The 13,041-nt window shown below is 36.8% G+C and overlaps 1 protein-coding gene across 2 annotated transcripts in view; it reads right to left on the bottom strand.

Moving 5' to 3' along the window:
• Positions 1 to 9,420, bottom strand: part of LOC306846248 (zinc finger protein 521-like) — a 96,899-nt gene extending 87,479 nt beyond the window's left edge. Inside the window, exon 1 of one of the 2 annotated variants that reach the window (XM_079379480.1) lies at positions 9,304 to 9,420. Coding sequence is in view for 1 of the 2 variants with exons in the window: in XM_079379479.1 (XP_079235605.1) it covers positions 8,856 to 8,895 (40 nt within the window). In the remaining variant the exon portion in view is untranslated. Of the gene's footprint in view, positions 1 to 8,855 lie in introns of both variants that reach the window. The other variant, XM_079379479.1, reaches the window with a different exon arrangement.
• Positions 9,421 to 13,041: the final 3,621 nt, after the last annotated feature.

Below are 13,041 nucleotides of genomic sequence, written 5' to 3'. Positions count from 1 at the left end.
CTTTTAGATCTGAAAGAAACAGCTCTCAAACATGAAATATCACAGTTTGACCATTGCTGGCCTGAAATATCAGATGCTTTCATCATCCGTTGTACTGTATTTATGTGTTCACACCGGCGCTGCTGTTGTCCTAACGGCTGACAGGCTCACAGGTACCATCATCCATATGAGCTTTAAAATAAACACACATGAGAGCTGACCTTTACATGAGACAAATGAAGCAGCAGATCCGCTGGACTCACTCATGACCTGATTACTGCTCATCGCCGCTGAACGCCACATGCATGACAGGAGGCATTCATCTACTGAACCACCACAGCTCACATCCGCTCCTATACGTCCATATAACAGCACAAAGAGCTGCACTGCCACGTGCAAATCAGATTCATATATACATTATCCATCTGGGTTGACTTTCATGGCACACAGAAATGAGCAGGGACACATTAAGGCATAACGCCAACACATAATGGACCTCTGAAAAGTGAAGATGATCTCTGGGACACATTTGTAAAAGTGCTGGAATCTTATAAATGCTAGCTAAATTAATTACTTTAAAATTCAATATGATGCTAATACTTTTAACAACTGCTGCTGATAGCTTCAGTCTCGCATTCTTTTTACTTTTCTTCAATTGAAAAGGTCTATATTAGCTGAAAAAGCACGGATCTTGCAATGCAAATGCAGACTAACAGACCTGCTGCTCACAGATTAATGTCATTAATAATAATCAAACACAGCTAATGAATAAAACACTCTGGATAACTTTAGTAAGTGCATTGAGAACCTTCACGGTTTCTGGTGTATTGCTTAAGTGCTTACATACTTAATTGAAAACTACTTGAAGGTTACATGCCATTGTTTTCACTTATTGATAATGAATCATTCGCATCAAAATATAAAAATAGTTAAAAAGTTAAATGAATTAAGTGACGTTTTCCTGAATTCACTCACTGGTATCATGAAATCTCACTGAGCACATTTATATCACTTTCTTAAGCCAATTATCGGCATCGTTAGTGCAGATTTAAGCCCATCTAGATGGAGCAAATGTTTTGCAGTAAAGAAAGAAGGAAATATATCACAAAAGAAGACTCTTTCATGACTCAGAAAATGATTAAAATATGTGCTCTCATCTCGTGCATCAGAAAGTGGTTCAGTCAATATGCTGCATTTATAAGTGCATAAAAGGATAATATGAGCTGACATTTTGCAAGCTTTATTTGACATCACAACTGACAATGAATAGAATACTTGGAATCAGATACGCAAAGAAAAAAAAGTCACTAAAAGGAAATAACCTGATTTATCAATTAAGTCATGTAAACGCAGCTTACTAGTGTTGTCGGGATACTGATGTGCATGTAAACAGGGAAAACTGGTTATTTTAATAAGCTGATATTTGTGAGTTATCAGCTTACTTGATTGATTGATTTGATTTATTTAAGTGTCATACATCATAATGGATGCCCAGCCCACAAGGGCTTATTAGACACTGCAACAAATCATAGCCACGTGACATAATACAGAGTAAAAGACAACATTACCAGACAAACACAAATATATCTATATACTCCTCATACGGGGTATAGAATACTTTGACGTCTATGCCAGGCCTTTTCCACAAATTTAACTAAAGCAAAGACCTTGTTTTCAAATAACCAATACATAATTTCAGCTTCCTGCTTCCAAAATAAATCAGAATTTTCCAACTGGATTAATTCAAATAATGATTCCCTCAAATCACAATACAAGGAGCAATGAAAGATAAAATGGAAATCATCCTCAATCACATTAGTGTCACAAAATTCACATAAACGTGAGTACTGAGGTATTCCTTTAAATCGCCCCACTTCCACTGCCAAAGGCAGGGTGCCAGTTCTTAGTTAGGCACAGAGAGATCTTTGTCTTCTCGTTAAATTACACAGGAGATATAATTCTGTTTTATAATCCATTTTAAATTGTACATAATTTCTAAGTTTTGGCTTATTCCAAATATCCTTCTTCCATTGTTCCTTGTATTTTACACCCAACTGCTGCCTGACATGATTAATATTACAGTTTAGGTTATTTTGTAACATTATATTCATATCTGAATTTGCTAAAATAACGGAAATATCTCTAAACCATGGATGAAAATTAGTTTTATCCCAGTTAAAAATTTTCTTTGTTAACCTTTCCTCAGGCAGACTAACAAGACGGTTCCATAATCGCACCATTTCACAGCTTTGTTTAACAATGCACGGAACCCAACCTGCGTCCCCCTCCACAGCTAACTTTGTAGCAAATTTATGCACACCAAGAAAGCATCTTAGTGCTCGGTATTGAACCGAGTTACATTCAGACACTTCTCCGGAACCCCAAACTCCTGCAGCATAAAACAAAACTGGGTCAACCAACGATTCATAAAGTTGTGTAAATATGGAAAAACTATGATCTGGACATGATTTCATTTTACTTAACAAACCACCTAATGCTCTTCCGGCAGAATCTGCTAATAATTTCCTTCCTTCCTGAAACCTCATATTCTCATCCAGAACAAAACCTAAGTATTTATAGGATGAGGTAAACTTTAAGGAATCGCTACCAAAATGAAAAGTGAAACTACTCTGAGGAACCCCCTTCCTCCTAAAGTGAATAACCTGGGTTTTTTTATTATTAATAGCAAGGCGCCACCTTTTACACCAAAAGTAGGTTGATCGGTCCTTTACATGCAATGAGCTGGCAATCACATCATTGTCTACATGGTGCAAGCTGATTGGCTTCTGCTGATTCTGCAGCCAATAAGATTTAAATGTTCACTGTAACCCTCCACCTGCCCCAGCACCACCTGTCTAGATCTGCTGCAGGATTAATATATTCACCAGCACAATATTGTAGCACAATAGCAGCAGCAGCGGAGCAGATCTAATCCACCATGACCAAATACACTGTCTTAACATGACACTGAACACTGAATTAACACGCTAAAACATTCAGAGAGTTGTCATGATTGAAATACATAATTATTTTTTAAGCTTTTACAAATTCCTCTGTGGTTGAAATGATGCTGGGATTAAAGCTTAACAACTTTGTATTTTGCAAGGTTACACAATTTAAGAATGGGATCAATTGTTTAAGAATCCATTTTTGCTGACCACAAATTTGAGGATGCAATCCCTTAAAGGTGCTTCCTCAGTGTATATGGTGATTACGGTTAATGTGATTTCTAAATATGATCCTTAATTTTTTATGTACTGTACTAATGGCAACTTTCCAGCCAACATGTAGCATACAAATAACCCATATTTAGCCAACAAACATAAAACAACATTATATGCCATTAAAGCGATTTTTACAGGTACCAGTGTTCCACAAACAGACTTTGTGCTGCAAGATGTGCCTGTCACTTCATTAGAGACTCATTCTCTACCCATTAAACAGGAAATGTTCCTCCTGTATGCCAGGTGTGGAGAACTAAATGGATTTTTGAAGCACAAGGAGAACAAAGACTCCCACCTGCTTCACGAGAAATGAGGCTTTCTGGGAGGAGACTTCAGCTCTACCCCTGCGGTCTCCATTATACCTCCACTATCTGCACTTTCATTTCCTGGCACAGAGGAAAGGGACACCTGACGAGACCTCCCCGCTGGTCTCTGGCACTGACTGACAGCGCACAACGCTGCTTTGAAAAGCACCTTTAAAAAGAAGTCCTCCATCTGACACAATTAGGCTGAAAGGCCAATAGTTGTACAAAGGCAGGCTTTCTGCTCAAGCACAAAGATACAGTAAACGTCCGCCAAAATAATCCAAAACTGCAAAATCATCATTTGACTGACTGATAAACTTGCCATTTATCAGATGTGATTAAAAAGCAAGAGTATGCCAGACAGTCTTCCTAGAGAATACTGAAGCGTCTGGCAGTATATTTCATACTCTAGGGCTCATGACTGACAGACTGGAGAGCTGGAGAAATGATAATTGTGCTCTTTGGCTCACCCTTATTGCAAACTAAAATAACTACCTTTGCATCCCAGATCTTTAAATGTTAAAGGGATAGTTCACCCAAAAATGAAAATTCAGTCATTTACTCACCCTCAAGCTGTTCCAAACCTGTATGAGTTTCTTTCTTCTGCTGAATACAGATGATATTTTCAATAATGTTACTAACCAAAAGGTTTCTGGTCCCCATTGACTTCCACAGTATTTTTTTAATTGATTTATTTTGAATGTCAAAGGGAACCAGTGAATGTTTGGTTATCCAGATTTTTCTAAATATATTCAATATTCATACAGGTTCGGAATGACTTGAGTAAATGATGACAGATTTTTCATTTTTGGGTTAACTAGTGTCTTTCATAATCTAACAAGTACAATCCATTTATCATCTTGACAATTTAACTGCATCTATCTTGACTTTTACATCATGAATCATTTGTGTTGGTCAATAACCAAACACACACACACACACACGCACACACAAATGCATTGTGATTTATTAAAGTAACATACAGTATTCAAAAAACACATACATATTCATTTATGCAAACAAACTAGGTTACATGTGTGAACTACCGGGAACATGGCAGAAATGATCTGCATGACTCCTCAAATGACCATCCATCAGGACACTAACTATGACTAACACTAGCCAGGATTCAAGCCACCTATTTTTAAGTGAATTTAGGGATGACACCAATAAATGCTACAACAATAAGTGCAGACATTAAGTAATGGTTCATTTGTGCAAGAATGCATTTTTAAATAACACTCCAGTTTCTGTTCACTTATGGACATATTGTTTGTATTTCACTTGTTTTTGCATCCCAGGTATATACAGTGAACGTTAGTGTTCAATTCAATTGTATTCCTCATTATCTTTTTTATTTATTTATTTTAGTGCTGTCATATCGATTAATCATGATTAATGACATCCAAAATAAAAATTTTATTGTTTACATAATATGTGTGTACTGTGTATATTTATATGTACAAATACACACACATATACATACATTAGGGGAAGTATTTTGAGAATTCTAAAAATGCATTTGAACAAGCTGCAATGAATTATTAAATTATATATTTTCAGGGCAACTGTAGATTGACTGAACAAAACGTTTAAACAAATATTAATAAGCAGTGAAGCAGTTGTGAATTTTTTTCTAAATAATAATAATACACTATGATTCTGAATTACTTAGGTTTTCTCACTTTTAATAAGGCTTTATTTTCTTTATTATGATGTTGGGACAGATACAATGACATGACATGAGAACAAAAATACTGATCAGTCTATAAGAACTTTATAGACTGTGGATGAATACTTTTGATAAAGGAAATAAAATCAGAAATTACTGTTCTGGAAAAATATTCAAACACAAAGCTTTTTGCTACAAACATTCCCTTTCTGGAAAATCTGACATTTCAAAAACATTCATCAGCATCCTACCAAAATGTGTTGGATTTACCAGCGCTAGAGCTACTCTCTGACGTAAAACTCCTCAGACTTGACGTCACGGATGTGAAGAGTGTGATGGTGTTTTCAGAGGGCAGAGGACACGATCACAGCGCCAGAACACAACCACTGTGTGAACGAGACCCTCATGATAAGCTAAGACTCAAAGCCAAACTGCATATGAAGTCAATACATGTGAAAAAAAGTACTAAAATAATATAATGATCCTCATTTAACCTCAAGGACAGAAATTATTTAAACTTATGAAGTAAAATGTTATAATATTTTCTTAAATTTAAATAATTTAAACTGCACTAAACCAATGACTGACTGCTCTGCTTTAAAAATAAATAAATAAAGTCATCTTTTCATCACGGACCACTCACAGGAACCTACATCTATGATCATTCTCTATGTTTGTTAACTTAAATGCTTATAATACTGTTGACTGTTTATTATTCAACAGGGAACAGTAAAAAAACCTACAAACAATACAATTATACAAACAGTAAACAAACAAATATTCACAATTTACTGAATATTGGATGCACCATCAAAAAACGTAACCATGCACAGTTTCATTATAATGTATACAGTGTACGTATAATGTATATAATAATGTATAAGCGATGCATACAGCAGCCGATCGCTTAACATGTTCAAACATTTCTGAAAAGATGAAAAAATAAGTCCCTTTATCGGTCAGCAAACTATTGATCAACAATCTACTACAGTCAAAATGTGTGTATGTGAAACATCACAGAGCTGTTTTTTGCTGCTTTATGAACATTTCTGTAAAATACACCTCAAAAAGCATCCAACTAATGAACATAAACAGAGGCAGTCTCATTTACGGCCATCAGGAGCTCTGTCTCAGAAACAGAGATGAATGTGGCACAGAAAACACTTCAAACCACAGTCAAAGACAGCCAGAGTGTGTGTGTGTGTGTGTGTGTGTGTGTGCGTGAGTGTGTGTGTGTGTGTGTGTGTGCGTGAGTGTGTGTGAGTGTGTGTGTGTGCGTGTGTGTGAGTGTGTGTGTGTGTGCGTGTGTGATGCAGACGGGCAGCTCTGAGTAAATGGCAGTGTGAGAGGAGAAAGTGTTTGCATATGAGCGGATGATGTATGTCTTTGGCCTGTGGACATTTATTCCCTTAAGCAATAACGCTGTCACCTTTGTCCAGCGCATTATATATTAAAATAACCTTTTGTAAAAAAATTAAATAAAAGGTTAAGTCTTCCCTGAGATCCAGACACACTGTTTTTAATATGTATTTAAACTAGCTTGGGTCTCCATGACAGAGGACAGGATTTCACACAGCCTCGCTGACCTCCATCACCTCTAGTGCACTCTTACAGGCCGGCACATGACACTCCATCACACGTAACTCCGTCCACTGCCAGAGCTTTGAACAGCGCAGGTAAGAAAGTCTGTGTGAGGTTCAATCTAATGAGTGTTTCTCATCAGCTCAAACAGCAGAGCCTGGCACCAGTAACGCAACATAATGGGTGAAATTACCAAGGAATGAATGGTATAAACTGGTAAGATGTAAACCTTAAGCGCAAAATTGCTTTAAATAAAAGTGCCAAATGTATATAAATAGCTTCAAAAAGGAAATGTTGCATTGTTACATTAATATCTATTCAAAAGCTTTGTCCTCCTATTTTTCCACCTGCTGGCACTACACTAGAAACTTAATAACATAACCAAATAACCACAAATGCAACTCAATTCAAGCAAATTAAGTGTTTGATACAACTTACTCATTGTGTTTGTGTTGCTTTGCAACACTTCAGCTGCTATAGAAGTTGGATACGGGTCAGTTTAAGGACAAGTTTAGTGGTATGGGTAGGTTTAAAAGAGGTTACAATTACAGATATTAATATTAATGTCACAACGTGACATTAATATAAAATACTAAATAAACTCTTCTATTTAAAATTGTGTTTTGACAATTTAGTTGACTAACTGATGAAGCAGAATCCCAAGTGAAAGAGATTCCTCTGAACGGTACATTCATTCTATACAAACACAGGAATACTTATTTAATTGCATGTGTAATTTAATTGAAGATATGTCTTAACTGCATTCACTCCATTAGCTTAGGTTTTAATGAATAGCAAATATGTCTAAAATATACATCTAACTCATGGAATTATTGAATAATAACCTCACGAATTACAATAAATATTGCATTTAAAAAATAATAACACTATGCTACTCAAGGCCTTCTGTGCCAAATCTGAGGGGCCATCTCATCCTAAGGGTCTAGTTTTATCTTTTTACTTCAATAATAGATACAATAAAATAAATCTATTAATCTTGCATGAATGTGTCCACAGATATACAAAATATGGACTAAGGACATATGTTTAAATTCAGATAAAATAACGGTTACACGTTATTTTAAGGTGTCCTTGTTACAGTGTAATTATGCATTAAAATATTGAGTAATACTAATTAACTACATGTACTTACTATATAGTTAGGGTTAGGATTAGGGTTTGGCTTATAGTGTCACATGCATATAATTATGCATAATTAATTGTTATTATAATAGTGAGTACATGTAGCATGTAACAAAGACACCTTAAAATAAAGTGTTAGCAAAATAACAAAATTAAGACGAGCATGTGTTTAGTTTAGATTTTGTGCCATCTATAATCAAGAGGAAAAAAACAAGCTATTGCATAAAGACACTTAATATAAAGTGGTTCCAAGCAGAAAGCACCAGTTGTTGAATGTTTGTGGAATTATAACATAGACAGCATTAGTTTACAGTGCTTATTCACAATGTCAGAATTATTTCATAAAACGGAATGCAACAGAAATAAATGAGTCATTTTTTCCTCAAAAAAAAACCTCCTCTGTCTGATTCACTAGTGTTTCTTTACAAACATAATTTATTGAATCCAATGCAATAAATAACATCATCATTGCCAAAGACTCTCACGATCACAAACAGATGCAAAGCAAGAACACATCAGAACAACACGAGGACAGACGCCTAATGCTGAAAATGTTGTAATGGTCAAACGATGTTTATGCTACTCAGCCGCTCCAGTCACGTGATGCCACTCCAAACTTGCGTGCCAATTTAATGTCCAGATCTTATATCATCTCCTACCGCATGCACACATCGTCCTGAACTCTCCAACGAGACAAGACCACATAAAACACAGCGCAGAGAGTCATGCACTTCTGCGTTACGTTTCCGATCCGTTCTGACCCTTTACACATCAAGTAGTTCATAAAGCAAATCTTTGGGTTTTATAGTTGTTAATATTTGCGCACCGCTGCTCGTGGAAATAACGGTGTTGTATAACGCATGCATTTACCGAGAGAAGGTGTTTGACATCCTACAAAATGCAGTTTTCGTTTCTCGAAAAGCCGTTATACAGGTACGGAGGATCACTTACCTTTCAGAGCTCTTGGTTTGGCTTGTTTGCGGCGCGACATCCTACAGAAACCCGCTGAAGAATATACATATATATTTCTATATCTCCTCTAACGTGATCATAAAGCTCATTCAGCCTGACACATTGTACAATTCCTGCTGGTCTAGATGTGTCTGTTTACAGCAGCAGAAGAGTTAAAATGTCATATCCATCTGCTGATAATTCATATACATGTTTGAAATGATCTGTTACATTGCACGATAGATCTCGGACGCCGCTGTAAATGTGCGAAAAAATTTAATAAAGCGAAAAACGAGTAAAAATGAATTATTTTCTTACATTGGCGCGAGCTAAAGACTAATTGAGACTGTCAATTTTCTCATTTCATCTGAGAATCAGGACTGAGTCTGTTTTAAAAAGAAAAAAAAGAGTCGGAGAGGAACATGCGAGCTCCCTCCTCATCACCAACCTGCGAGGTCTCGCTCTGCGCTGTCGCTCCGGTAGTCCACATAATAATGGAAAATGGAAGCGAGGCCCCCAAAGCCATGAGGACGGCTCCAGAGGGGGCCCCATCCCCGCGGGGACGCGCCCTGTGCGTAATCACGGAGGAAATCATTGTCAGCCTGCTGCTCTCAAACACTGACAGAGAGGCATGATTAAAATCCGCGGGACGTCGGCAAGATCTGGATCTGGGAGTCACCGGATCCGGAGCCCTGGACTTCTTGTCGCGTCTTATGAAGGCGGATTGGGCCCCCTTCTGGCAGACGAGATATAGAAGCGTCTCTATGAGAAATGCACATTCATATTTTCAATCGCATGTTTCAGATTGGATTATAGTATGCTTAGACTTGTGTTACTCACCACAGTTGTATGGGATTGGAAGTGTGTTGTTTTTCACACTGTGCACAACCCGATCTCATGAATGTGCGTTTCAATGGCATGATTTACTGTTTCTATTTGGCATACTTGGTGTGCATATGATATGCAATTGGTAGGTTTAGGGGTGTGGGGTAGGTGCGTATTATGCGCATTATATGCACGTCAAACACAGGCGTATCATATGCACGCCGAAGTTTCTGCGTATAAATAGTACGCAAGACACAAAAAATAAAAATAGTGCCACTGATACACATTTTCATGAGACTGGGCTCATTTTTTTTGTTGGGAATGTCAAGACTTTAAATTGAAATAATGCATTAGGCTATGCTATGGCCCTGACTGCCCCCACTCCATTCACACTTTCTCCATCTAGTAATTAAGGTCTGATATGAATGACTGGTTTTACAAAAATGGCAACCATAAAAACATAACGAACGCTTTCAACATTTCAAATATAACAGTCAATTAAACACAGGCAAATCTTTCGCTTTACTATATATAAATTAAAAAAAACATAACACTTAATTTCAACATCTATTCTCCTTATCAAGTCCTATGCTGGGAACTAGAAATCTAGTGCCCAATTTCCAAAGTAAACAATAATATTTTATTTATTTTTACTTTTTAAGTTACTTATTTAAATAATAATAATAATCATAATAAATGCAGAAATTTGAGCTGACATAACCCAATATATTAATTAAATATAATGATTAACATTATGTCAACAGAACACATAAAATATAATTTGCAAATTTGAACGGTTTAAATAAATCAATCATTTAGAATTTTTAACTTGCAACCATGCGTTAAGTTGTGGTAACAGGTCCCAATTCATTTTTTAAAGCGTGTAACATGTTACAAATAACAGTAAATAAAGCATAATTTCAAGCAACTCTAAACCAGACCCTAAGTTTAACCAATAGTAAATACATACTCAGTACTTATTTGTGTATTGTGACAACATCACCTTAAAATGAAGTGAAACCATTACATTTTTAACTTGTTTGCTATTTTAGAATAATATGTTTTCCCTTTTTTTAAATTACAATGTTTGAAATGACATTTTAGGAATAGGTGAATAGAAAATGTTCATGAACTAAACAATGCTGGAATCGTGGGCCAGCACAGAACATGGGAAACTGAATCCAAACTGGTATAACATTCAGGATATATTGGAACCAGATTTGAGGTATTGGAACCAGACTCAAAAATGTTCTCTGTTGCACTGGGACTGAACATGGCTGCATTTAGTTGCGGTTGTTCATTACTGTCATGTTGTGACCTCCATAGTTCTATTGTTTGTATAACATCCTCACTATATTTATAAAGCCTTTACATGTTGAGAATCCGCTCTAAATATTTGGAATCACCCCTGAGTAAATTCCCCACTTACCATCTGACAAAAAGCACAAACAAAGTGTGATCAAAAGACGCAAGATTGATATGATTTGCTTTTTTGTTGCAATCATAGTGTTTGCAGGATGTAAACATTTTTTGTATGTGGTTTCGTTCTGTCAAGAGGTCTCTGTTGTCTTTCAGATGAATATGAGCGGTGCGCAGGGTCCCAACATGCTGTCAGTCTCTCTCCCCAAATCTGAAGCTCTTTCATACCTGCAGCCCCCAGCCGTTCCTCACAAACACAAACAAACAGCGCTCCAATCCCGCACAGACTGCTCCAACTTTCATTAGGAACAACACTCGTATTCTTCCACAGTTTGGTGGAGTTAGCAGCATACTAACTTTTCATTGTCATATTTATTGTGTGAATTAGAAAAACTTACTAAGTGCCTGAAACTGGCTTTGTCCCGTAAAAGCTGTTGAGCTATGCTTCTAAAGTCACGCATGGTTATATTTTATATTCACAAGTTGTAAAGTGGGGTCAAATTATATAGTTTTATCTTTTTTTGTTTTATGCCTGAGCAGTGTGGCAGATAGACAATATAATGTCATACAGTATAAAGAGACAGGAATTATATGTAAACTAAAATAAGTAAAGCTAAATCCGAAATAAAAATTAATTAAAAACTATGAATGAAGCTAGAAAAAACAACAACAATGATACTTAAAGATACTGCAGGCAGGCGGATTCAGCACCCGGACTCATCTGCTACAAAGCCATGCTGTTGTAATAGCTGCAGTATGTGGTTTTGCATTGTCCTGCTGAAACACACGTCGTCTGGAGGTGAGCATATGTTGCTCCAAAACCTTTATATACCTTTCAGCATTCATAGTGTCTTCCAAAACATGCAAGCTGCCCATACCGTATGCACTTATGCACCCCCATACCATCAGAGATGCTGGCTTTTGAATTGAACGCTGATAACATGCTGGAAGGTCTCCCTCCTCTTTAGCCCAGAGGACATGGCATCCATGATTTCCAACAAGAATGTCAAATTTGGACTCGACTGACCATAGAACACTTTTCCACTTTGAAACAATCCATTTTAAATGAGCCTTGGCCCACAGGACATGATGGTGCTTCTGGACCATGTTCACAAATGACTTCCTTTTTGCATAATAGAGCTTTAGTTGGCATCTGCAGATGGCACTGCGGACAGTGGTTTCTGGAAGTATTCCTGGGCCCATTTAGTAATGTCAATGACAGAATCATGCCGAAGAGTGATGCAGTGTTGTCAGAGGGCCCGAAGGTCTTCGGCCTTGTCCCTTAAGCACAGAGATTTCTCCAGTTTCTCTGAATCTTTACAATGTTATGCACTGTAAATGATGAGATTTGCAAAGCGTTTGCAATTTGACATTGAGGAACATTGTTTTTAAAGTATTCCACAATCTTTTTACACAGTCTTTCATAGATTGGAGAGCCTCTGACCATCTTTACTTCTGAGAGACTCTGCCTCGCCAAGACATCCCTTTTATAGCTAATCATGTTTCAGACCTGATGTCAATTAACTTAGTTAGTTGCTAGATGTTCTCCCAGCTGAATCTTTTCAAAAAATATATTGCTTTTTCAGCCCTTTGTTGCCCCCGTGCCAACTTTTTTGAGACCTGTAGCAGGCATCAAATTTGAAATGAGTTCAATTAGTGGATAAAAGTGTAACATTTCTCTGTTTAAATATTTGTTATGTTCTCTATGTTTTATTTTTTTGTACCCTCAGATTCCAGATTTTCAAATAGTTGTATCTCGGCCAAATATTGTCCGATCCTAACAAACCATACATCAATGGAAAGCGTATTTATTCAGCTTCCAGATTATGTATACATCCCAATTTCAGAAAAATTACCCTTATGTATGGTTTTGTGGTCCAGGGTCATTTATTCTCTGGCATGCATTCTTTTGAAATCCACATCATTTGTCACCTTCAACATG

This window comes from Barbus barbus (genome assembly GCF_936440315.1).
Source record: "Barbus barbus genome assembly, chromosome: 26".
Taxonomy (NCBI): domain Eukaryota; kingdom Metazoa; phylum Chordata; class Actinopteri; order Cypriniformes; family Cyprinidae; genus Barbus; species Barbus barbus.
Note: the sequence above shows the minus strand (reverse complement) of the source record. Positions and strands in the feature narration are given on the sequence as shown.